This window comes from Falco punctatus, assembly GCF_963210335.1.
Source record: "Falco punctatus genome assembly, chromosome: 1".
In the NCBI taxonomy this organism is placed as follows: domain Eukaryota; kingdom Metazoa; phylum Chordata; class Aves; order Falconiformes; family Falconidae; genus Falco; species Falco punctatus.
This window is the reverse complement of record NC_137580.1, coordinates 111,213,018-111,239,715: the sequence shown is the minus strand read 5'-3', so window position 1 is coordinate 111,239,715 and position 26,698 is coordinate 111,213,018. Positions and strand designations below refer to the sequence as shown.

The 26,698-nt window shown below is 42.9% G+C and overlaps 1 protein-coding gene across 1 annotated transcript in view; it reads left to right on the top strand.

Annotated features, from left to right (window-relative positions):
- The window catches only part of ACACA (acetyl-CoA carboxylase alpha), a 135,357-nt gene that overhangs the window by 36,583 nt on the left and 72,076 nt on the right, over positions 1 to 26,698 (top strand). Inside the window, exons 22-36 of the mRNA XM_080403560.1 lie at positions 155 to 301; positions 822 to 1,010; positions 1,596 to 1,696; positions 2,272 to 2,360; positions 3,768 to 3,892; positions 7,923 to 8,036; positions 9,595 to 9,708; positions 10,370 to 10,459; positions 10,964 to 11,082; positions 18,542 to 18,565; positions 21,232 to 21,375; positions 21,999 to 22,095; positions 23,436 to 23,543; positions 25,776 to 25,832; positions 26,144 to 26,188. Coding sequence (XP_080259686.1) covers positions 155 to 301; positions 822 to 1,010; positions 1,596 to 1,696; positions 2,272 to 2,360; positions 3,768 to 3,892; positions 7,923 to 8,036; positions 9,595 to 9,708; positions 10,370 to 10,459; positions 10,964 to 11,082; positions 18,542 to 18,565; positions 21,232 to 21,375; positions 21,999 to 22,095; positions 23,436 to 23,543; positions 25,776 to 25,832; positions 26,144 to 26,188 — 1,563 coding nt within the window. The remainder of the gene's footprint in view (positions 1 to 154; positions 302 to 821; positions 1,011 to 1,595; positions 1,697 to 2,271; positions 2,361 to 3,767; positions 3,893 to 7,922; positions 8,037 to 9,594; positions 9,709 to 10,369; positions 10,460 to 10,963; positions 11,083 to 18,541; positions 18,566 to 21,231; positions 21,376 to 21,998; positions 22,096 to 23,435; positions 23,544 to 25,775; positions 25,833 to 26,143; positions 26,189 to 26,698) is intronic.

Genomic DNA, 26,698 nt, shown 5'->3' with positions numbered 1-26,698 from the left:
TAACATACTAGGGAGAGAGGCTGGAAGCTTATTTTGTGGGCGTACACAACGTATGAGATGGATCTCCAACAGTTCTAATTTTTCTGTCTCTCAACCAAGTGGTTGATGCCACACAGGAAGGTTAGTGACACTGCGCTGTTCATTGTGTTTCCAGGCTGAACTGCACACGGGTACTTTGCCACAGATCCAGAGCACAGCACTTCGAGGCGAGAAACTCCATCGCATCTTCCATTGTGTCCTAGATAACCTGGTCAATGTGATGAATGGATACTGCCTACCTGAGCCCTACTTCAGCAGCAAGGTACTAGTTATTTCTTATTTCAGAGCGGGAACACAAGTACTCTTTCAATTCAAGGTCATGCTGGCCAATTTGCATGTCAGCATGTCAGAGAACCAAGAGTGAGGGCAGTACTACCCTGCTAGTGCCAGCTGTATTCGGTTTTCTTTCTTTGACTTCGTTATAGTCAGTCTCACTAGAGAGCAAGAGGGGAGAGTCCTGTCTGTGGCACCCAAAACAAAGACAAGGAGCTGGGCTAGATCTTTACGGTGTGTGCCTGCAGCCTTGTATGTGGGAGCTGCCTGCATAGCCAGCTGTGGCAGATGTCCTAGAAGGAGGACAGAAGAAGGTGGGCGAATCAGAGTCAGCTGTTGGTGTAAGGTAGCACAGCAGCTTTGTCATCTACCCCAGTTCTCTCTTTTAGTCCCTGGGCTAGCTGTGGGATAAAACAGTATTGAAGTTTACCGCAATGAAAAGCCTTTCCTTTTCTCCCTTCTTGCTGCTTATTCTTTTCTCCACGCTTGTCTTAACACTGACTCTCTAGGTGAAGGGTTGGGTTGAGCGACTAATGAAGACCCTGAGGGATCCATCTTTGCCTTTGCTGGAACTTCAGGACATCATGACCAGTGTTTCTGGACGGATCCCACCCAACGTAGAGAAGTCCATCAAGAAGGAGATGGCCCAGTATGCCAGCAACATCACATCAGTCCTTTGCCAGTTTCCCAGCCAACAGGTGATCAACAACACTTAGAGGAATAAAGATCAGTTTGTGTTGGGGCAGAGAAAGTTCTTTTAAATTATCTGGATGTTAGTTGTACCTGGAAGTTGCATTTGAACATGGGATCTTCGTGGTGAAAGGTACTTCCCTGTATGACTTGAGCTTAAAGGCTTGCCTCCTTTACCTGTGCTGAAGGGTTTGTGTTCCCTGCTCAGTATAGCTTTAAACAGGCAGTTTGGAAGTGGTTTAATCATATCAGTGGCCTTGTGGGCATTTCTTTATTTGCTTTTTGCCTGGCACATACGGAGCAGCACAATTTGTAGTGTGAAACATAACCTTAAAGAAGAGTGATTGCAACTAGGGAAGGCCTGATCAGGTAATGAGATGTTGGGAGATGATTTCTCCGGTATTACGATATTGTGCATTGATTTTTGTGTCATTGTCAGGTCATTAACTTTCTTAGTTTAAAGCTTTGGCCTTTGCTGGAGTCTGCTGGAACTCTGGTCTGGTCTGTCTGGAAGGTCTCAGCTTCTCTGCTGGTTGTTCAGCCAGATCATCCCATCCAGGACTGGGACTGTCATGTTGATTGCTCTCTTTCAGATTGCCAATATCTTGGATAGCCATGCAGCCACCTTGAACCGCAAATCAGAGCGTGAGGTCTTCTTCATGAACACTCAGAGCATTGTCCAGCTTGTACAGAGGTGAGCCATTTTCAGGGGTGCCCCCTAATGCTTTTTCTGTTGGTTTTTTTTTTTCTTTCTTTTTCCTGCTGCTTGAAAGACCTGAGCCTGCTTGTCTGTATTGGTTTTATTACACTCAAGAGTCTAAATCACAGGAATAAGATGGCATGCTTCCCTCAGGGAGGTCAGCAGTGAGGGGGGCCTGACTGCCTGTGTGAAGCACACATAGAGATCCTTCCCTCTTTTTCCCTTTGCCTTTTTTGGCTTAAAGAAAGATTTAACTTCTGTTCTGGCGCTGATCACATCTTGGCCATTTCTTCAAGCCATTGATGTGTTTATACTGTTCAGTGTCTAGAGTTTTTAGTGTTTTCATAAGCAGGACATTTTGATGCAAAACACGAGCCATGCTACCCCACAACAGTAATGGCAGGGGTTATATGTTCACATAACAGTTGGATTTTCAGAACCAGGTACGCTTCCTTCTGTAAGCAGGCTTATTCTGCCACTTGTGTTGAGTGTTACTCACTTGCAGGTCTTCAGAAGTAGGGCTATGTGGATCTCACTCAACATTAGGTTTGACTGACTTGCTTCTGCAGGTACCGGAGTGGTATTCGCGGTCACATGAAAGCAGTGGTGATGGATCTGCTCCGTCAGTATCTGAAGGTGGAGACTCAGTTTCAGCATGGTGAGTCTCTTAAGCATGTCAGGGACTTGATTTCTGCAAGAACCACGTTTGGTCCCAGAAGGTCCACATGGACCCCATTCAAGAAAGATTACTCTCACTCACGGTGAGGCTAAGCTACACAGTTTTTTTTTTAAAGGTCTACTGGTCAGATCCTGTTTTTTTTTGTGGAGGAGCTTATGTCCATTTTGAGTTTTTGTGGTAAGATGGCTCATAATGCTTATCACAAGCAAATGACAAACTTTACCCCAAAGCAGTCTATTCTGCTGGTTTTCCACTGTTGGTATATCCATCATCTTTTACATCCCATGCCATCTTACCCACAGTTTACGTGTCATAATATGGCTGGTCTCTTTTTGGTGTAGGGATGCTCCTTTTCCCCTTAAATCTTCAAAAGAATAGCTCCTGTATGAGTTTATGGCCCTCCAATTGACGACTTCTGTATGACCTGGAGTAAAAAGACAGACTCACTGCATATTAGGAGTTTCTTTGTGTTGCCTTTCTAGGCTGTTACTGAGCTCACTAAGGCTCAGTCAGTCTGTGTTGTTTCTGCTTGTTCTAGATCAGAGATGATCTCCTTTGTGTTCCCTCACTGACTCTTATCAGCAGTGGCCTACCACTGGAGAGTTCCCCCAGTTGGGTATTCCATGTGTGGAAGCTTCATGTGAGAAGCTTGATTTTTATTTTCGCATTTCTGAGCATCTGCAGAAAAATTAGAATCAGAAGAACTAAACAACATGGTGATTTTAAATGGTTTTATCTTGCCTGCCTGTTAATTAAATTTGATGGTAAGAAAATCAAGCGGAGTAAAAAAAAAAAAAAAAAAGTAACTGCCTTACTTGTACCTGCTGTAAAATACCAGGCTGTTCATAGAGCAAACCCCAAACCTCAGCCTGAAGCTGAGAACTAGAAATAAATGCATTGCACTGCTGTATCCAGGCACAAGGTGGCAATGAAGCACTAGCTAGTCTGAGGCTCTAGCTCTTGCAGGTAGTTCAGATTCTGTTCTACTTTTCTTTTGTCCTGCTCCATTACCTGCTCCAGCCTAATGGTACTGCAGATTCATTTCCACTTCAATTTGCTGGTAGTAGAGGATGGTGCAGATCATTTTGCTATTATTTTATTTTGCTTGTCGTTTGAATGAAAGACTGAGCTCACCTTTCCTATCTTCTTATTTGCTCACAAAGGAGGTATTTGGTATTGGAACTGTTTTAATAAGAGTAGGATGTTTAAAGTTTGCAGTTGAGGGGGTAGTGGTGGGAGGAATGTTTCCATCCCAGAATTGTTTGTGTGGACCATGCAAAGTAGGTTCTCAAAACATATGTGTAGAAGAATAAAGACACATCTATTAACTTCTATTCCATGACACACAGGTATGGAGACTGGAAAAATGTCCATTTCTGATTGCAGGTCACTATGACAAGTGTGTCTTTACTCTTCGGGAAGAGAATAAAAGCGATATGAATGCTGTATTGAACTACATCTTCTCACATGCTCAGGTCACCAAGAAGAACCTGCTTGTTACCATGCTCATTGTAAGTTGTCTGATGGTGTTCTAGAAATTTGTTTCTTGTAGTTGTATGTTTGGTGCTTTAAAGGTACTGAATTGATAGCTCTCGTCCTTAAAGATGCGAACCTTCTAGCTACAGAAGCAGTGGCAGCCGTGTGGAGTTTTTTCATGTGTTCTTAGGGCACGTAAGCCGTGCATTGAAGGAGACCCAGAACATACTGTTTGCACGGTGTCTGTGCACGTTCTGGTTTGTGACTGTCCCGCACTGATTGCGTGTCAGAGTGCAGTGAAGGCTAATTATGCAAGTGCTTTGTGAGCATCTGTGGGGAGATAAGAATGCAGACTTATGTTGGGAGGGTGCTAGAGGCTAACTTTCAGACACTGGGCTGTGACTATATTTGGTTTAGTTTGGTTCTTCAGGGATGGAGAATCTCCTGGGGTTGGAATTCCTCTTGGACAGACAAGATTCCACCCTAGAAACACAAATGAGTCCTCATGGCAGGGCCTGCCATCACCTTCTCGTGGTCTTGTGGCTTGTTAGTCCATGAAAAATCTCAGTTCTCATTATTTTGGTCCCACTCCAATGGGTGAAACTCCCTGTAAATTACATTCCCAGGAAAAATAATTAAAAAACAACAATTGAGTCCGGTCTTTTTTTTTTTCCTGTTTCCTAAAGAGCCTTGAAAAACTCCTTGTCCCACATAATGCTTTGAAGCAGAATGAATGCCCACCTTCCTCAAGGCAGGATGAATTTAGTGACGACATTATTTTCAACAGATTAGAATTAGGTATCCTGCTTTTTAAGAGGCTAATTACAATACTGTCTCTCTCTCTCCTCCCTCCACCCCCTGCTTTTTTTTTCTTTTTTTTTTTCTTTTTTTTTTGCAAATGTAATGTGGTCTGATACTGCCAAAAATATGTCCAAAGTAGCCATCTACAGAATAGCTCTCAAAAGCAAGGAGAGAGTCATAATTGTCCTAGGCTGAGGCTGAGTTTCTTAAATTCTAATTTGTAAGATATAAGGACCCTGGCATTCTTTCTTTCTGGCTCTCCTCCCCCTCTTTTTTTTTCTTTCCCTTTTTGGTGTGTGGTGTGATTGTAAGTAACGCTTGCCTTAAGAATCTCATTATTTGAACACGGAGCCATATTTCCTTTGAGAATTCTGGAGTAGCTTTGAGCCGGGGCTGTTCATTTCTCAAGTAATCATGCTGGCGTGATGGAGAGAGAAAATGGCAGCTGTTCGCAGCTCAGGCCTTCAATTTTCTTCAGAGTCCAGTCACTCAAGTGTGTAATTACACGGGGTGCCGGGGAGGCGTTAGGCCTTGTCAAAGAGCTGGTTTGAGGCTTTGCTTGCTGCCTTTGCCAATCAGTGCAGGCAAAAGCCAGTGCAGCGCCAGCTACCTGCTTTATTTTGTTGTTGTCATCCTGATTATTTCTTGCTAAAATGGGACTGAAACTTTTTGTCTAGTTTTTCACCTCCCATGCAAGCCGTGTCTTGGAGGCAGAGCCTTGCTGTGTTTTCACGTTGGCCAGCGTGGTGTCCGTCTGAGGGAATGGGGAGGTAGGGAACACAGGGAAACATTGAAGAGTTTTCCTTTCTCCTTCCTGTGTAGTCATTCTTCCCACCGCTTCAGTTCTACTCAAATAAAGGCTGACATCCCAGTTTGCCAGAACGTAAAACGTACTGGGAGAGGCTGTGTTGCGTGTGGTGGAAGAGCAGCCGGCAGCTAGCCGGTGACCTGAGCACCATTCGCATGGGCTCTGCCCTCCCATGAGTGCTGTGTCACAGGGACTTCTCTGATCGAGGGGGTGATGGGGGCTCAGGAGGGGTGGTCGTGCCTTTGGTCACAGTGTCATCTGTGGCACAGCTAGGGACTGCCATCTGCCAAGTGACAGGGCATGCCATTAACCAAAAAAACATCGTTCCTCTTTCTTTCCAACTCACATAACTCTTCATGTCTGAGAGAACCCGTGGCACGTTTGGTGTGCTCATGGTGAAGGCTGTGGTGTTTTATGGGTTGCCAAGCTATTTATGTGGGGTAGTTTAAGTTTGTCCTCCAAGGGCAAACATCATGTCAAAATACCTTGATGCTTATGTTGGTGTTATTGATGTAACCCTAGGAATCCATTATTAACAGCGGGCTCTGAGGATGGTTTTAGTAATAGTATTATGCTGCCATCATTCACCTTTTTTAGCTAGCAGGCGTTTAAGGCAGGATGGGAAATACTTCATCCTTCATATATTTGTTGAAATATAGTGTGATTTGAAGTTGTATGTTCATTTTATGTACTTATGTACTGACTGCTGTATGCACATCCTGGGCAGAATTGCTTGTGGCATGGCAGATGTCCTGTGTCGTATCGGATTTTTGTTACCTTGAGCAGTAACATTACAACACTGAGGAATTTGTATTTCAAATATGACAAAGGCAGTTCTTGAATTATTCACTGTGAATTCACACAGTGACCTGGAGAGGATAAATTTACAGAACTTTCTTTGGGAACAATCACTGTAATGCTTGCTGGCCCAAGACTGGTTAGTAGGAGACAATCTTATTAAGAGTTAGTAGCTTAGGTGTTTTTAATAAGTGATTTGACTGTGGTTTCTCTCCACCAGAGAGTTTGCCATCATTCCTAGAGATGGCATCATGCTTGAGTGGGGTTGGAGAGAAAGGGATTGAGAGCAACGTGGAGAAAAAGCTATTTAGCTTTGGAATTGCATGTAGTATAAGCTCTTATTTGTTAGTTAGTCTACGGGACTTCTATTATTTGGTTTTTGGTTTTTGCTTTGATAAGCCTGCCAGGGAAAATAATCTAACCTGCTGTGCAGAGGTTTCCCTTTTTCCCTTTCTATTTCTTGGATCTTCAAAGTGCCTTTTCTGAACTGTATGTGTTTAAAGTCTCTTAAAACTTTAAGGCACTAGCGTTCTTTCTTGTTGCAAATCCCTGTTGAATCTCGCATTTTCCTCCTGTGATTCATTTACCAATAGAAGAGCTGTTGTGCTGTATAGAAGAAACACATTAGAGGCTCCTAGAGGGTTTCCAGCTTCAGGAGTGGGGAGGGAAGAGGCTCACAAGCCAGTATGAGTAGTTGAAGGCTGGGATTATTCACGGTAGTTGAAAGTATTTTTGGAAGAAAATGTGCATGAGAGCACACCTCCTCTGTTCAGAAAACAAAACAGGTTGAAGTCTTTACTGTTTGCATTTTTTTGAATGGCTGAATCCAAAAGTTTTGAAACAGCTTTAACACTGAAAATTATGCTGTTCAGTTTTATTATTCTATCCAGCCAATTTAGACAGTAAGGTAAGCTAGTGAACTTCCTCAGAACCAGGATTCTTTGATTAGAAGAATTATTATGGAGTCAGTCTTGTGCTGTGGCAGGAAACACATTACATCATTTACGGTTTTAGTTAGCTTTGCTTAGCCTTGTTAGCAGAATGACAGGATCTTTTTTTCCTTTGCTGAAGCTGTACAAAGCCTGCTGGTTTGTGGTTGTGGAGTTGTGGTTTGGTTTTTTTTTTGTTTTCAGGTGTTTTTCTAAGTGGACTTCAGGGGGTTCTCCTGGCAGTTAAACTCTTTCTGTTTGGTCACCTTTCATAGTGAAAAATTGCTAATCTTTGCATGCTACACAAGGCATTTCGCTACAATTAAATGCTCTTTGAATTTTGCATTGCTGTTAGGGCAGACTTCTCATACAAAGCTGAAATTGGGTAATGCGAAAACGTTTTGCTTGAATCTCTTTGCCAAGTCAGTATTTCTCCTGTGTTTGGATGCCAAAACACATGCTAAAAATAATATAATGGGTGGTGGTGCCAGTCCCATCTTTCCTCTGTAGCTTTATTTATATGTGTGAAATTATTGAAAGCCTAATGCTTGTACCCTTGTCAGCACGGAATTATAGAATAAAGATATATATAGATAAGGACCCCTAGAGGTGATGTCGTCCAGCACGTGAGGGCATGTGTGTATGTATTTCAGGTTTAAACTCCCATGTAGGAGAACAGAAGATGGTTTTCCTCTGTTCTAAGCATTTTCAGTTCTCTTTATTTTTCAGGACCAGCTCTGTGGCCGTGACCCCACCTTGACAGATGAGCTGATTAATATTCTGACAGAGCTGACCCAGCTCAGCAAGACAACCAACGCTAAAGTGGCCCTGCGAGCACGGCAGGTAAGGGAGCGTGTTTAGCAATCCAAGCTGATCCCTGCTTGAGACACTGTGCCATTGCTGATCAGATCAATACGGACTGCTCCCACTTGGGAGTTGGCTCTTTTGGAAAGTCTGTATCTCTTGATGTTTATTTTGATTACTATGCAAATGTGAAGAGTAGATTACTGTGAGCAGTGCTTTAACAATGAAGCTAATTAACTGTTGTGACAGTCTAATAAAGATTGCAGTGGATTCCCAATCACTGTAATATTTGAAGTTAGAATTCTATTCCTTTGTCCCTGCTTCTCCAGAAAGTTTTGTCTGGCTCAAATAGAAGTCAGTTGAGAGCAGCCTGTGGTTTGTGCAATAGAGGAAGTCAAAAAATACACGGTCGCTGTGGTTCCTTCTGGCTTTATCGCTTGTGAACCCAACAAGAACAGGCTGCCTGGAACATGTAGGCAGCTGTACAGTAAACAGCCAGGCCATGCTATCTGGGTTCATCAGCTACCTTACAATTGCGAATCAGTGTGTGCAGAGAACAGGGAGAGAAATTTACACATGAACTAGACGTTCTTTGCAACTGCTAAGGAATTACTGCAAAGAATTATGTTGGTCTTTTGCGGGGCTTTTTCTGGCTTTTGAGTTGCGTGTTGACAATTTCTTTTTAACCTGAAAATAATTGGAAAAACTCTTGATACTGTCAATTCCATGAGTCTAGTACAGATAATAATTTGAATGCCAGATATCCACCTGGATATTATTGTGAACTTCCTCTTTAGCAGTTAGTCTGTAGCCAGGAAGGAGTGAGAGGGCACAGTTGTTTCATGGTAATGCTAACCCTCTGGTCTGATCACTCCTCTCACTCTACAGTCCCTGTCTCCATTCTAAAAGTCTTAAGCAGGAAAGCTGACACTTTGGGGATCTCTCCTTTTATTTCAGCGCTTGACTGTTGAAAATGAATGGGATGTTTGAAGCTGCTCAGTGACCTTATGTTTCCTTCAGAATTGTATTTGTGTCCTTGAACCATTCAGTTATTGAACCTCTCAGCAGCATGCTGGGAATGGTGCTGCAGTCCTTGTGTATGTCTTTATGTTGCTCTTTCACTTCATTTTCCCCTGCAAGCTGCTTCCCCTTCCTATCTCTGTATCCTTCATGTTGGACATTTAATACCTGGCACCAGTGTCTCTTGCTTCCTCTGCTTGGAAGCTGTGAAAGGCGGTCTCCATTGCTGGCCTCCCCACAGCTGCTGCCTGCCAGATCTGCTTTCCAATTAACAGCCGGTCAGGCAGTCCCTAGGACTAGCAGCTCTGCAGTGCTAAATCACATGCACTGATGGAACTTGATTGAAGCTGTTCCTTTTCTCCGTGGGGAATTGCCAATAATACAAACCAAGCAGATACACAAATGAGGCTGGGGGGGGCAGTCTGCAGCATCACCCAGGTGCCACAGAATTCACAGGAGGAACCAGTCGCCTCTTCTGGGGTGGAGCAGACTATTGCTGCCTTGGAGATAAGAGCCTCCTGCCGATGGCCCAGCATAGCTCCTTTCACTGACACTCCTTGTGTTTGCTGTTTACCAGGTTCTCATTGCTTCCCATTTGCCATCCTACGAGCTGCGTCACAACCAGGTGGAGTCCATCTTCCTGTCTGCTATTGACATGTATGGACACCAGTTCTGCATTGAGAACCTGCAGGTATCTGCCAGACTTCTCTCCTTGTTTTCCCTGCTTTCTTCTCACTCATCTTCATGTTTCTGTTTTAAATCTCGCCTGTAGTCCCAAGGTCCTTGTGACTTTAAGTTGGATTGTTCTGATTTCTAGCTTCCCCCTCACTTTTCATTCCTACACTGATACCAGAATGACCTCACCGCAGCCTACAACTTCTTTAAGGTGGGCAGTGAAGAGGGAGGTTCTGATTTCCTCTCTCTGGTGACCCGCGATAGGACATGAGGAAATGGAACGATGCTGCATCAGGAGAGGTTCAGACTGGACATTAGGAAAAGGCTCTTCACTGAGAGGGTGATTGGTCACTGGAACAGACTCCCCAGGAAAGTGGTCATGGTGCCGAGCCTCTTATAAGGAGCATCTGGATGATGCTCTTAGTCCTATGGTTTAGTTTTAGGTAGTCTTACGAGGAGCAGGGAGTTGGACTTGGTGATATTTATGAGTACCTTCCAACCTGAGATCCTGTCATTTTGTGATTTAGTAGGAAAAGGTCATAATCCTTGATGAACAGCAGGAAAAGCATGGAAATTGGTACTAGACAGCCTTGATTTTGGGTTTTTGCTTTTTTGCCTGACCCTGTTTGCAAGACAGGCAGTTCTCTTTTCAAAATGCTTGATGTGATCTCTTTTAGAAACTCATTTTGTCGGAGACATCCATCTTTGATGTGCTACCCAACTTCTTCTACCACAGTAATCAGGTGGTAAGAATGGCAGCTTTGGAGGTAAGTTTATTCCTATTGAAAAAAAAAAAATCATTATTTTTTCTGTGGTTTTTGTTCTGTGTGGTGGTTTTTTGGTTTTTGTTTGTTTGTTTGTTTTTTTGTTTAGGCCACTGCAAGATTAAGAGTGCTGTAGATTGTGTGGAATCTGGCATACTTAGTCTGTCATTTAACAGTGTTAATATTCATAATTGACTGAAATTTCAGATTCAAGTTATCTTCTTTGCTTGAAGAAGATTTAGGTGGTTGAAAGGATTGAAATTGAAGCTGCTGTCCGAGAATGTGGTCAGCCTGTCCTGTGTGCTTTGTGCTGATGGTCATATCCTGCCAGACTGGTCTTCCTCAGAATAACTTTAAATTCTAGCTGAATTAGAGTTCTGTCTAAATATTCATTTGGAGGTACCTGGGTTTTTTAGTATTTTTGAAATCTCTGGTGTATTATTTGTTGTTTTCCTCTCTTTCTGCTTCCTTAGCACAGTTACGCTGATTGAGTTTCTCTCTAACCAGGTGTACGTTCGAAGGGCATATATTGCCTATGAGTTAAACAGTGTCCAGCACCGCCAGCTGAAGGATAACACTTGTGTGGTGGAGTTCCAGTTCATGCTACCTACCTCCCATCCAAACAGGTCAGATCACGTGTTCAGGCATCTGTGGAATCAGAGGTTTATGAGGGGCTACATCCTATCTTGGCAAAGAAAACTTGCAATAGAATCGGTGGAGAAAGGGAGAGTCCCAGTGCCTTAAATAAGCACAGATTATTTAAGATAAACCGCTACATTACCCAGTTCCTTCTCTCAAGTTATTTAAAAATCTCAGAAGCTGTGGGTAATAGTTTCTGCAGTTTGGATACATTCAATATGATACAGTTTCCATATATTTCCTGATTTTTAAATCGGCTTGTGTAGTAACTTTCTTCTAGAACTTCAGTTAGCCTTCAGAAAGATAGAATGCCAGACAGAATAATCAATTACTCATTTTAATAAAGAACAGTCAAACAGTCTCTGTCCCCTTCCTGCAGCGCTTCCCTGCCAGCCCTTTGTAACTGTTTGTGATTGGCTCTACTTTCAAACCTGGCTTTACTGGATAAGGTGAAATTTTTTCTAGCATGCGTTTTTTTTGACTGAGAAGAGCAAGGTGCATGTATGAATGTGTTTTATATAGAAATGCTGGAGCTGACATAGATTTTCAGTCAGTATTTTTCAGAATGCATTTCTCATGACTGCAGCCGAAAGCATCAACTATTCGCTGCCCAGTCTTATAGAAAGGTTGCATCTCCTAGTGTGTGCTAAGATCATTTAAAAAACCCAAACCAAACCAAACAAACATGATTCTCAGAACTTCTTCAGCATCTGTCAGGTTAGTCAGTTTCTGTGTTTTTTCATTTGCACAGGAACTCAGGAGGGTATTTTAGATGGTATTGTATTTTTGTCCCGGGCAGCGCAGGCGTGCGGGAGCCAAGAGGCGCAGTGAGTCCCTGTGGCCGCCGGGTGCCACTGTTGATCTGTGCTGGTTTGGCAGTTTGGTATCAGTGCTGTTTTTCTCCTTTGTTTCCAAACATCTTTTTCCTTATTTTATTTTTGGTGGGGCTGGGCAACGGGGTCCAGTCTCGCTTCGTTGAGAATCCATCAGTACATTTTATGAAATGGTTTTCAGAATCTGGTTTGCTAGAAATGAATGACTGTCCTCAACGAGCAGCACAGAACGCTCATGATACAAATGGGACATGCATTTGGTCTCATCTGTTCCCAACGTTTCTAGAATATTTGTAAATAATTGCATACTATTTTTAGTACCCCTTTATAATACTCTCCCCCCGTCCTGCCCCCCCATTCTTTCTCAATTTCTTCTCTTTGCTAGTCTCAGTTATCGCTGTTGCTTGGGGGTTGTTTGGCCTGCCCATGCTGACCACTGCTCTGTTGTTGTGCGCAAGCTTAATTGGACAAGGTCAGCTGGAAGAGGAGGAGGCCTGTTACCTGCTTGGGGAACAGCTGCTTTGACCTGAAGTCTCCTCTCCCCTTTGTGCTGAATTCGCTGGGGCAATGTTCTGAAGCTCAGTTCTGCTTCTCCAACCATCGACACTGCTGATGGTTGACTGAAAATGCACCGCAGCCCTTGTGCAGAGGCAAGCAGGCTTGGGGACAAATTCACTGCTTGCATAGGCAAGTTCAGTTCTTTTGAGTTGCACCTCCATCTGTTAGTGATGGATTTGGCTCCTGTTGCTTGATGCAGCTTCTTGCAGTGTATACCTACTTGTGTGGTTGTTGTGTGGCTGGCTGCTGAAGCACAGCTGGCAGCAGGATACCTGGGGTCTTAAATTAGCCCTGAGTGTGTAGATTTAAGCTAGCTGTAAAGGCAGACCTTCTGGTAAGCCCAAGACACAGAAATTTCAAAACTCTGACATTGTCTTGCTTGAGTCTTCTTTGTTGTTTTTGACCATGTTCTACGTCCATTGTATGTTTTTCTGTATCTTCTGTAGCATGCGCTTTTAGACTGAAAAGCTAAAGATGCCTTCCAAGGACAAACCCCAAAGCCAAAATATTCCAGGTGACCAAGCAAAATGGCCCTTGAGGCTCTGCAGGGTTGGGTCCTGGTGAACCAGAAGTAATACCAGGGAGCCTTTAAAAGAGCATTCTCTTCTGGAGCTGGTGTTAGTTGTATGGAAAAAACATTTTTCAGCAGTTTTCCAGATTTTTTTTGAGCCCTGGTCCCTTTTGTGTCTGATTTCTGTGACATTCAATGGCCTGAATTTTACTGGAGCAAATATTAATGTAGAGAAAATTGCAAACTGATAATGGTTGCTATATTTGAATTCTTTGTTATTGGTATTTAACACTGCTATGCCTTTGCTTAATTGTAACAGAAACAATCACAGTCACTACTTCTGATGTGACTAGTCACAGCAAGGCACCTCGGACTTTATATTTTTGGCCACTGAATGATTGTCATCAACTACCTGCAGGAAAGCTTTACGTGGAAGCAGAGAGGAGAAGAAAAACTGTTAAATCTGCTAACAGAGTCACAGAAATGCAACCTGCTCCTGGTGGGTTTTGTGGGCAGAAACTGTTTTGGAATTATTTGTTTAAATTAATAGAAAACATCCTGTTGTAAGAATCCCCACTGATCCTGATTGCAAGGGTAAGGCATAGGGAGAAAAACTGCTTGTAATTGAAACCATAGAGGGCTCTATAGATCAAAACCCGGCATTCCTTGTTGCCCGGTGCAAGGCAGATGAGGAGTACAGTGTAACCATCTGGTGCCTTTTGCAGTAAATGGAGTTTGCAGGCCCTCTCCAAGTAGAGGGTGTTGCAGTAATCCAATCTGGTGGAGTCGATACAAGGGTATCTACGGGATGCTGATCGCTATGCGCTGCAGCAGGGTACTGCAAACAAATGCTTATGGGCAGAGCCCCTTGCATGTGGATAACCTGCCTCTTTCAGTCATCTAGAGTCCTGGTGAGAAAAGATGTGAGAAAGAAATGAGCCCTGTTCTGAGCTGTCCTTTGCTTCCCTCTTGTTCAGACTGCCCTGCTGAGATGGGAAGCTGGTGGAATATTGACTGGTGTTTAGAGAGTTCAGCTTCCTTTGTGAGAATGGCAAGCCAGGTGACAGACACTGAAAGGCCTTTCTTAGGTGTTCAGCACATGAAACAGTGCTTGCCTAATCTTAGCTTAAAATCTTCTGTTGAAAGAAACATTGTGTGTCTAGTATAGGGAGAGGGAATTACAGTGCTTTTTCAACAAGAGAAGGTTTTTTTCTAATAATCCCCCTCTCCTCTGCTGCTTTCGAACAGCCTTTCTTACGTCTAAAGCTGTAAGGTTTAAATTAAACTGGGACATTGTCTGCTGTAGCCAGCTTTTGGAGCCTGCTGCAGAATTGTGCTGCTGCACTGCTCCTCCTAAAGCATCCCCTTTTCTCCAGCTCACTGCATTCCCCCAGCCAGGTTGTTCAGCTGCTCTCTTGATCTTTCCTTCCCCAGCAGCAGATGTGCTGGAGGATCAGAAGGGAAGAACTCAGAGGTAAATGTGTTCCCACAAAACAGATCCCTCTGCTTTGCTTAGAGGTAAATTCGTTCCCTCTGTCAGATGCTGAGACAATTGCTTGCAAGAGTGACTTAGAGATGCTGGATATATCATTATTTTGGGGTATGGCAATGATACCACAGAGCTCTGCCTTCTGAATGTGTTGAGCCCCAAAGGAAATATAACCCAGCCTGTTTTGCTCACTCTGATGCCATAGTCATGCCCTCCCAATCCATCTGTGCTTTGAGCCCACGTTTGCCTTTTGTCCCACATGCCATCCTGAACTGCCACGTTTGGCCTTGAGGTGTCCTGGGGAATCTTGAGTCAGGATGTACCATTGAAAGGTGGAAGTGAAGGAAGGTTTTAGTATTGCAGATTAAGACTTTGTAGTTTTGATAATTGGTTTAGTTAGCTTTAAAGCAAGTGTTAATTTTGAAACTTGATAAACAAGATGTCTGATACCAGCTAACCCTAGTTACATTTGGAGGTGGGAACACACACAACTCTGCAAACGTGGACGTAAGGCAAATGCCTTACTTAGACTTGTCTAGGTTGAATTCATTCTTGGGACTGCATCCTGCTGTCTGTGATACTTCCAAGGGTGGAATTCAAGTCTAGTCCTTAGTTGCTTTGTATTTCCGAGGGTATCAATATAAATGTTTCAGCTATTTTTTGCTTGGTTTTGCGGCATATCTCCTCTTCCTGTGCTTGTGGATGTTTGTTGACACCCTACTTGGACTTTGATGTTGCTGATTTCAAGGCTTAAGAGTGGTGCATGATCTCTCCTTTGCTGTCCCTTGATGTTTTATCATCTATGGAGTATTTTGGTTGTTCTTTTCTGTCAGCCTCTTCCTTAGCTTACAGGTAGAAACCATTTTGAAGGCTGGAAGCCAAATTAAATATTGCTGTTTCCAAACAGTGCTTTTGACAGAAGAATAAGAACCCAAAACTCGCTCACACTTAGAGCAGTGTTTATAGGTTCCTTCCTGCTATCATTTCACAGTGATATACTCCTAAGATTTCAATTGCTGACAAAATGGAAACATTTTCTGTGGACTAAAGTAGTTGCTAAAACAGCCTCTTGCATCAGCCTTTGGATTGCTGGTATTGAACCAGCTGTGCTGCTTTGGACTCTGTACAAGCCTGGAGACCTGAGTGTGTAGCTCGTAGCGTATCATTAGGTAGCCTGAGGTCCCCTCCTTGTTGCGAGAGACTGGCTGGCATCGGGAGGGAGGGAGGGAAAATGATTCCAGGGCACCTGTAAATCCCTGCAGTTTTGTGCTGAGGGTTTGATGTTAATTAGACAGCAGGCAGCAGTAATGTGTTGCAGTTCCCTTGGCTTGCCTGTTTCAGAAAGGGCAAAATCTTCCAACAGAGTAAAGAAGGGGCTGTTGAAGGGGCAGCAAACTGAATGGAACGATGATAATTTTATGCAAATTGGACTTCAGTAGCAGATTCAGCTTGGCTGAATCACAGAGGGAGCAGAAGAATAAGGAAAGAAAGAGGGAGAGGAAAAACCCAATCAAAATGTATGGTTTGAGGCATGTTTCAGAGCCTTCTGTTTAGATTCTTCTACAGAAATGAAGAAACATAAGAGGAATGCCACTGGTCAGAGCCAGTGGAATTGCTCTTTCTCCTGTGGTACTGCTGTTAATAACTACAAGTGGGTTATTCAGCCGACCTCTGCTGATTCCGCTTTGCTGTCTGATTTCAAAAGCTTTGCCCTGCGCTGGCACTCAATCACAGCTTGATATAACCAGTGGCGCTTTGCATGCATTGCCATCATTTTCATAGGGGAGTGCTCTTTAAAAAAAAGAAAGGGAGGGCCAAGGGGAAACAAATTCAGATTCAACCAGGAGGTGCAGGGGGGAGCTATGGGGATTTTTGTTTGCTTGAGCCGAAGGAGTAATTGTCACAGTAGAGCCTGCATCGGTATGGAGCACGTTCCTAGTGAGATCAGCTTCCCCGGTCAAGAAGGGCCTTTTTAACAGTTCAAAAGGGATAGGGAGAAGGGCTGTGGCTGATGTGGTGAGAAGGTTTCTGATCCTGCGATCAGCTAGTTGGAGCTGGCTGGGGAGAGAACACTGCTGTGTGCTCTGCCTGCTGTGCCTTTATACAGCTCCCAGAACCGTGGTGCTGCCCGTTGGCACTGATGTTGCACCAGGCTGAGCAGGCTGGCATGCCACTGGGGTTTTATTTGTCAGAGCTGCGGAGGTGTAGTTCACTGGACTGTAGTGCCTTTTCACAAAGCCCAATTGTGCTGCAAATATCAAACCTCTGCCTCTTAGTGCATTTCAGTGACGAGTGACAATGCAGCTTCTGTTATGGGCAGCCCTCTGCAGCTGTGAGGACCTGTAGATATAAAGCCGGGCCCAGAGCGTGCAGCTTGAAGGCGGTTCCTCCATTCTTTTCTGACATCTCCAGCCACTGGCTCTTCTGTTTTCCTCATTGCAATTCTTGCCTTAGTCTCTTCAGCTCCGTACTGAGTGGCTGGAGAAAGTTCCTGGAGCAAGGCAACAGGGTGCCCTTTGTGAGACAGAAAGGAACATTAGTTATGGGGGGTTTTTCTGTCTGTTTTCTTAAGGCATTCACAAGGACCACTACACAAGTGTACAGGGTGTAGGAACTGCCAGTCCTCTCTAGACTATTTTTTCCAGCTGAAGTAGATCTCGTGTAGCTTTCCCACCACTTGCCAAGCTAAAAAAATAATTTCGGTCCCCTCTCATGGCCCTTTTGGTCCCAACCACAGGCTCTGCAGTGTCTTTCCCCACTGTCGCCAAATGAAATTAAATACTTGTGGTTTTTACCCTTGAACAGAGATAACGTCTTTAGGTAATTTTGTGCTTTCTCTTGTATGGCTTAAGGAGATCACGGGAACTTTTCATGCCTCTACTAGTAATGCACCAAACATACAACACTGTAGTGAATGTGACTGCTGTGATAAAACCAGTTGAGAACAGGACCAGGTGCAGTCAGTGTTTTTAGTGGTGTGACCATGGAAACACACTGGTCATGAAGTACTGAGACTTTATGTCCAGTAACTTGGGGTCTTGCCTATGGTCGAGGATGTTAGGAAAGTCTGTGGTTTGATCTCCTACAAGCTTCTGCAGGGAAAGGGAGGGTGAATGTCCAGATACATGCTCACTGAAGCTTTGCTTTTGATCTTTTCGTGTTTGCTCATCTCTTTGCACAAGCCTCCTGTGTGCATGGTTGTTGTTGGGGGGTTTTCTCAATCTTTACTATTTTGAACGTCAGATCACAGCAATTTTTACATCTTGCATGGAGCACCTTATGCTTTCATGAATGTAGCTAGCATGGGCTAGACCTTGCTGTGCTTCTGTTGGTATGAAAATGTGCCCCGCAACTCCTTTCTGTCTTATGTGCATCACTAAGCCCTAGTCTGCATGCACATATGTGAAGAGTTGGACTGATGTTATAAGAACGGTAAAATTTTCCTAAAATTAGCCTAAAGTTCTGCTTGTTCATTTTGGTGTTCAGGGCTATGAATGCTGAAAATGCAGATGTGTGTGTTTGCTTTATTCCTGTGGTGGTGTGGGGGCCAGTGCATGGGCTGCTGCTGCTTCGTGTAGAGGTTTGGCAATGAGGATTTGGCTTGTTTTTCTGAACCTGTTGCAATCTGCCTGTATGACATGGTCACTTTTTGCATCTGTGCTGTTTGCCCTTCTGTCAGGTAGTGCGAACTCCCCACTCTGGTCTTGCTTGTGAAGCTTGCTTGATGTATGTAAAGGGCTTGAAGTGGGTGCAATAAAAGATGCTGTAGAAAGGCAGGGTACCTTGCAAATACAATGTGTTTTCCCGGGGTGTGTTATTTGTATGTTATGTGCATGGTCTCTGCTCATTCCCATGGCAGCTGTGTCAAGCGAAGTCAGGTGGTGGGTGCCTTCTCAGGGTTGGTGAAATTTATTTCTGCCTGGTACCTGGTGGTTGACAAATTTTGGTTTAGTAAATTGTAAACTTGTTGCTGGTCTGTGTATCAGCTTGGTGATAGTTCTTTATTATGGCTTTCACTAACCAATCTGTAACTAACTGTGGTTGTTTGATTACAGAGGGAACATCCCCACGCTAAACAGGTACGGTACTTGTCATCTTTTAAAATTTGAAAAGACAGACTAGAAAGAAGTAGCCTAATACTTAATGTTTTAACATGTTTTGTTTTAGTGCCCTTATCTTTACTGGGGAAGCTCTCAAACATAACTCTTCTTTTTCCTTCCCTTTTCCTCTCCCTTTGTCTAAAACATGTTTTCAGCTTTTCTTTACCCTTTAAAAAAGCTTTGCATGCAGCAATCCTTAAAATTATAAATTTGCCAGGTGACTCAGCTCATCTGCAGTATGGTACATAGCAAACTTCTAGCAGAATGCTGTATCTAGGGTCTCTTTTTTTGGAACTGGATTCCCAGCTGTTGACCCTCTGGTAGGGTGTTGCAGTGAAACAGGCAGTTACTCCTAGCTGATAGCATACCTGGTTTCTGGCAACTAGCTTAGAATTTGTTGAGGCTGTTTCACCTCCCTCACACCATAGATGAATCTACATCTCAAACAGCTGACAGCATGTTTTGTTGTGTTTTGGATGCTAATTTTTCCTCCCATGTCTCAGTTGAAAAGTATTTCTTGTTTTAAATAATACATGAAAAATGTCTGCTGTCTTTTTGTTTAGTTATTGTTCTGTGGAATTTTTTGTATTAGTTGTAAGGAATGTACACCAAGGCATGTCCTGGAAAATTTTTCTCTTTCAAAACATGAATACCTATTATTTATTACTGCTTACAAGCCTGTTTAGGGAAAAAGAGAAAAAATGGGCTTGAAAGTCTCATGGCTCTTAATCAGAGAGAAATTACAGAAACGTAGAGTGACTTTAAACATGGAGAGCTATTAACCAAAGTGATACTTTAGACTTGTTAACAGTATACTTAGGACCATATCACAACAGTTTTCTGTACGTGGGAAGAAAGAAACCTTAGATAAGCTGGTAAGTAGCAATGTCAGCAATCCCCAGTTCGGTCCTGTATCCATGTGGCTGGCAGCAGTGCCGTAGCCAGCATGGCTGGGCCCCTGCTCTGCCTGCTGTACCCCTGGCATCTGATCCAGCATGCAGTTGAGTATCTTTTTGACTTTACAAGTTGTAAGTCAAGCATGTGCTGTGCTGAGTCAGCGCCCTCATCTTTTTTCCTGTTGCCTTCTGCCTCCTGTTATGGCACCAGTTGGGGAGGACAGAAAGTTAACTTTGTCATTGTCTTCCAAAGCCCTGGGGAGAGTGGAGCAAGTGAGAGTGCACTGTTCCTATGTCGCAGAGCACTGCCGTGTGCCAGCTTGGCATTTCTGTCTCTTCAGAGCAAGCTTGAAGGTCTCACCATGTTGCAGGGAGCTTTTGAAGTAGGTCCCTCAGTGAATTAAGATGACTCTGTAGCATAGTTCAGAAATTAGAAATAATTATTGTTGAGGGTTTTTTTTTCCCCAAGATTTTATTCCAGAGAACCAATTCTAGTAGTTAGGAAAGGATGTCTAGTTAGTTGTAAGATTTTTATTCACTGTATGAGAAACTTCCTATGCTAGTCTTGACTGCACCATTGTGGGTCTTTAAAAAAAACATAATCATAATAATAGCCCAAACCCTGAAATAACACAAACTATTTCACAGCTGGTGTGTGCTGCCATAGCAGTTGCGTTGCATGAGAACTCAGTGGTACTTTAATGTATTTAGGATCCTTCCCTCTGGCAGGAAGGAATGCTGACCTTTAGTGAATGGTGCTCTTGCTTTAAACCGAAGTCTCTTACTCAGTGCCTTCCTCTGAGCTTTTCCAGTCCTCCTCACTTCTTATATAAGGAATTGTTCCTGTAGGAGTGATGTGTGTACTGCAGTGTATCTCAGTGCTTGAGCAGCAGACATCAGGTGTGAGTATGACAGTAGTAAGTGTCTGGAGCTCTGCCTGCCTTGCTCCTTAAGACAGATGTGTTCTGTGGCCAACTGCTTCTGTTTAGCAGCTGCCACCTTTTAGCAATCAAAACTGAACAAAATAAATGAGTAGGGGGAGTTGCAATGGCTTTAAAGCATGAATTAAATGAGAGGGAGGAGCACATGAAGTTGGTCAACAGTTAAAGTGGAAGGCACTGTAACAGGACTTTATTTAGGGTAGGAATACAAGTGTAAGACTATAGAAAACCCTATTTCCAGTATAGGATTTTAGAAGGATCACTGTACCACACTGCATTTGAGGAGTGTAAATTATAACATGACCAGAAAAATGGGGGAAGCAATAAGATAATATAGCTTGGTACACTTCAACTTAGTTTGTAAAAATTTATGAAATCTTTAAAGTGTCAAAGCTTAGAATTATTGTTGTTTACCTCAATATTCCACCTGTACAGCAAAACATACATACAGGAGGAAAAATACGGTCAACTATGCATAGTCGTAATTCCCCTGGGATCCTAAGAAATACTTTTTTTAAAGGGGTATAATATTACTTCCTAACTCTTTTAACTGTTCCTGTACATTGGGACAACGTCCAGGTAAGGGCATTAATGGCACCAGAGGCACGCCAGCATTGCAGGGACTTTGGAGAAGACAGCACAGCAGTCTGGTGTGCTGAAGAATCTTAATGAATCATGCAACAGTTATGTTGGATAAACAGCCACGCTTCAAGTGGTCAAAGCATACGCACACGCGCAAATCTTTTTCCAGTGATATTCTTCTCTCCCTTGTCCCTACTAACTGTGATCTTATTGAATTGCCATTTAGAATGTCCTTCTCTTCCAACCTCAATCACTACGGGATGGTCCATGTAGCTAGCGTGAGTGATGTACTGCTAGACAATTCATTCACTCCGCCGTGCCAGCGGATGGGTGGAATGGTCTCCTTCCGCACATTTGAAGATTTTGTCAGGTATGTGGGCAAGGGTGGTAATTGTTTGTGTTGCCAGCTTCCTAGGTGGGCCCAAATGGAACGGGTCAGAATCTTTGCCATGTCTAGAGTCAGGTTTAAACTGGTCCTGAGCTGATCCGATAAGTTTTTGGAGTCTCAGGTGGAAGTTTGTTTGGATCCCCTTGTCTGTCTCCTTGAGATAACTGAAAGTTTCAGACTGCTGTAAGAGCAGTTTGCAGCCAGAGGGATCAGCATCTTGAATTTCTGCTGATTGGAGATCATTTGCAAATGTGCTGATTTCTTCTAATGCTCTTGTTCACGCGTATATACATAGGACAGTGTGTTCTTTATGCTTTCAACCTTCTAGGGGTAGGCAAAAAAACCCCCAGCAGAGCCCATAGTGGTCATGAGGGCCTGCAGCTGTAAGATCTGTAACAAATATTAGAAGATCCAGGCTCTGCTTTGGTTTGAGGGGTGGAGAAGGTATTGCCTTCTCATCATTTCAGTTTCAGTCCTGCAAAGGGAAGGAGTCCTTTTCTCTCCCTCCCTCCCTTAGCAACATGATTTGTGGATTGTAGTGCTGTATGCTTTCAGTGGGCTAGCAGCAGTGTGTTGATGACTAATACTTCTCTGGTGTATTTCAGAATCTTTGATGAAGTGATGGGTTGCTTCTGCGACTCTCCTCCCCAGAGCCCAACCTTCCCTGAAGCTGGCCATGCTTCCTTGTATGATGAAGACAAGGTACGGTAGTTTTTTTCTCTTGAGAATGTTCTCAGGCTGGAAATAGAAGGCGTGCAGAATGCCACAGTGACTGCAGGCTAGATACTTTTCACTAGTTTGAGTGCTGGAAGCAGGAGTTAAGAGCTTTATGTATTTATGTGTGTGATTTGTTTGCGTGTTCCACAGCAGGTGATTCAAAGTAGGTGGCCATTTTCTGACTCTGTTCTAAAACTATGGTTAAGTCTCTTACTCTCCATGTAAATTTAGTTTGTAGCTTTTAACATCGGCAAAATCACTGGCTACGCAGCAGCGTAACTGAGAGTTTAGACCCACGACGACATTTTCAGACCTCCTCTGTGCATCATGGTATTGCACTGCATATTCAACTGCCTTTAAGTCTGACTTGCCTTATTTTCTGTCTTACACCCTTCCTAGTCACACTACATTCTGATTCTTCCTTCTGTTCTACTTCTTGGAACTCTTTTTAGGAGGAAAAGATGAGAGGAACCCCTCAGTTTTTGCACTGATGTGGAGAACGGGTGCAGAGGAAGCAGATGGTTTATAATCCTTAGTGGCAGAAGACCAGTTCCCCTTAGAGACACAGGTAGACACAGGTAGCTCCCCCACTGCTCTGTCCTGTCCTCCAACAGTGGGATGCTCTGTTGGAATAGTATGTATTCAGAATAGGGCTTGGTTTTAAACGGATCCGTTGATCTTGATGTGCGTAAGTACTGTAGCCTTGTTCCAGAATATTATCGTCAGCCTTAATGTCCTTGTATCTCTCATCTTACCCTCCCCCCCACCTCACTAAGGATAATTTCCTGTTCATACTCAGTTTTTCACAGTTAACCACAGGCTCTTAAATGCTAAATTTGTCGTTTCTCAGAGCTCTAATGTAATTGTTGCTTCCACATTATTTCGTTTTGTTGTAGGTATGAAAACACACATTGTTTAATCGTACACTTTGAATTTGCTTAATTACACTACCTTTCCTGATGCTCAAGTCCTCTAATGTCCTGTCTGTACTGCCTCTTGTAAAGAAAGGACCTGACCCTGCATTCTTTCTGCATCCAAATAAAGTACTTTTGAGGTAGCCAAGTCAGATGTGACCATCAGAACTGGATTCTCCAAATGAAGCTGCTGTTTGCAGACAGTAATTCTTACTTCTGTGAAACTGCAAAGCTGTTAGGCTGCTTGGTAAAGGATTTTGCTCATAGTTGTCATTGGTTTACAGCACGATCTGCTAAATCATTTTTCTCTAGGGCGCCTGTATTCTAGAGTTGTATTTAGGGAGCCTCTTTTGAGAGCTCAGAGGTGTTGTTAACTATTTATTTACGGGGAGTATTTTCTTTAAATTGCAGACTGCTCGTGAGGAGCCCATTCACATTCTTAATGTTGCTATTAAAACAGACAGTGATGTTGATGATGATGGGCTGGCAGCCATGTTCAGAGAGTTCACACAAAGCAAGGTAAGTTACCTTGATTCTCTCTCTGGAGCTTTGTGAGCGTGCAGGACAGTTCTGTCTGCTTTGGGAAAAGTCAGTATGTTCCTCAGGTTTTTGTTTGTTTGTTTGTTTAAAAAACAATAAATGCAACAGTTACACCCTTAATTTATGCCATCTAAAATCTTGCCACTTCTTCGACTGGATGTAGCTGCACCTTACTGAAGCCTCCAGGTCATTGTTTCTCTTTGTAGTATATCCTAATCCATCAGGTCAGGACTTCTTCCCTTTAATTTTTGGTAAGGTAAAAGACCTTTGTGGTTTTAAATGCATAAGGTCAATCTTGAGTATCTATTTCCAGGTGCTGTGAAAAACTGTGCTGTATCCCTCTTTGTGGTGGTAAAGTTGTTACGTGAGTAACAGAGGCATGGAAAGTGACGTTAACGTGACGTATATTTTCTGTATCATGAATAGTCTTAATGCAGTTCAGATTTGTTCTTGTTGGTGTGCCAGAACATCCCCACCTAGTATGATATTTCTGGCACAAGGTGGAATTAATTCGGTATGTTCTGTTGCTCCTTCCTAAAGGGATACACTTCAGAGTACCAAATGTTAGTCCTGTGGTCAATTGTGAGACAATGTGGGTCGGGAACAGCCTTCTCATGGCCACTCTGTCCTCTGGTGTCAGCCTGCACTTTCTTTTCTGGTTGGTGTGAAGAGCTCCTCAACTGGCTTGTGGATGTGAATGGCCCATCAGGCACTGGGACCCAGCCACGTCCGTGGTACCTGCAATGAGTACGGGAGGACTGAGTGGCCGTTTTCTAACTTCCCTTCCCAGAGTGGGAGGTGGTAATACATTCTGCAGAAATGAGGGGTTCCAAAATGGGGCTGGTATCCATGCGAGTTCAGCAGCTTCCTGTCTCTTTAAGCAAAGAAAATAATCAAATATAAAAATTAAAACTAGTTCTGCTTTTCATCTGCTTGATCATGCTCCAGGCGTTTTATGGGAGGGGATAAAAAGAAAGAAATAAAATAAAAATTCCAAAACACATTAAACTATCAAATAGGTTGATCCAAATTGTCCAAATAATCTTCTAGTCCCAGCATGTTGTGTGTGTTTTTTTTAATAGAAATTAGGATCATATACTTGTAAATGACTTGTGGAGGAGATTGAGGCAGTCAGTGTAAATGGAGTTTCTCCAGGTGCTGATGGCTAATCGCTCTGTAATAGCTGTGGACTTGCTGTGAGACCCACATTATTACGATGTAATCAGAATCCTGTTGCTATGCTGTTATTGTCTGCCACTTGTGGAATTTTAAAAGCAATAACAATTTTTGCTTTTTAAATCATGGCATTATTAAAGTTATTTTCTTCCTCTTGCCATGAATATAGTCACTGATGCTCATTTTCAAAGGGCTTAACCTTAGTAAAACATTTCAGTCTGTGCCGAAAGGGGTTGTTTTGTTCATGGTCTAGCTAAGTTCTTATTTCTTTTTGTTGTTAGTTTTTTTTTTTTTCCTTTTCTTTCTTTGCTTGTAAATTGGAAAAAAGAGGAGAAAGGCAAAACTTTTAGAAAGGGGAGCAGAATTATGGGGTTTTAACACCTCAAACGATCATTGGTGTGGCAAATACCGATGGCAGCACTCATTTGAAACATGGCTTAGTCAAATTTGATAAAGAAGCAACCAGAATGGATAATCTCTTGTCTATTTGAAAAAAATAAGTAACATGTATCACTGTTCACCTTTGCGATACTGACACATCTCTCCTTTGGTCTGGGTTGTCTGTGTGCTTATTGGGCCAAAAACAAGTATGCACTACATGCTTCCTTGGGTTAGTTCCTTTAAAACTGGTTTTCCATCATTTTCCGTGGCCTTCCCATGCCTATGCTGTGCTCCCCTCAAAAGGTAATCTTTGCAGAAAAGACCAACTTGCTTTGGCAAATGAACAAGAATATTCCCTGCAAGACTTGAATGACTCTTCTGCTTTACTTGTTAGCAAGGCTCAGCTGGAATACTGTGTTCTTGTGATTTGGTTACTTACCTCTTCAGATTTAATGTATTTGCTTATGTGTGCTACTAGACAATCATCACATGAGAAATCCTAGCCGCAAGCAGGCTGAAGTGGGCTAGGAACTTACAGTGTAGATGCAGAAGGATCTGTAGAGCTTTTTCAGTTCATGGAAGACTTTGACATGTTTTTGATGTGTTCTTTTTCTGTTAATCCAGTCACCTGATCCCATCCTTGCCTTTTTACAGAAATCAGTCCTGATTGAACATGGGATTCGGAGGCTGACTTTCCTTGTAGCACAAAAGGTATTTTGATATCTCTCATACTGCTCAGAACTCTTTGCTTTCTAGCTCATAATAGCATTGACATTTGATGTGTGTTTTTCCCAAATTAATTGCTGTATTAACTATATTTAGCTCTCCTCACTGTTTTTGTTCTCTAAAATTTGAGATGGTTTTGATGAATTCGCTTAAGAAAATTAATTTACAATTGTAAACAATCTTGGCACCTCTTGTATTCTTGAATTAATTAATTTTTGATTTTCATCCTAATTGCTAGCTTTCTTCTGCTTTTTTTTTTTTCTTGTCTTCCTGTGTTTGTATGTTTCGTTTGTAAGGACTTCAGGAAACAGGTCAACTATGAGGTGGATCAGAGATTTCATGTAAGTATAAAGGGCCTAGAACACGGTGGTATTCTTGACCTGAGGCCAGGAGACACGTAAGTGACTCTGGGCTTCTCATTTGGTTCTTAGTCAGGCATTTTTAGTGCCAACACTGGTGTCAGAGTTAAGTGGAATATATAAACAAATTCTGACTTCAAATAGAGGAGTGGGCCTTTTTTACTGAGGGGGGCCATTCATGAGCCAAAGTCTCTCTTGTTACCTGGCTGAACTCATGACTGCAACGTTAATCTTGTTTGTTTCAGTATTGTTTTGTATTCTAAAATGCAATTATACAATTAAAGTTTCCTGTTTCTTAAGGAGTGTGGTGATTTCTTTAGGCTTCTTACCGATTTTAAAATAACTTAGAGGATTAACTGAAATGACTTGCTAAATTTTGCGTAATGGCTTAGTGATGTGGAAAATGTTTGATGCTCTTACTGCTAAGAACTGCTTCTTCCCCCAGAGCTTGGGCATCAGTGAGGGCTAGTTTACCCCTGTTTTCAAGGTGAC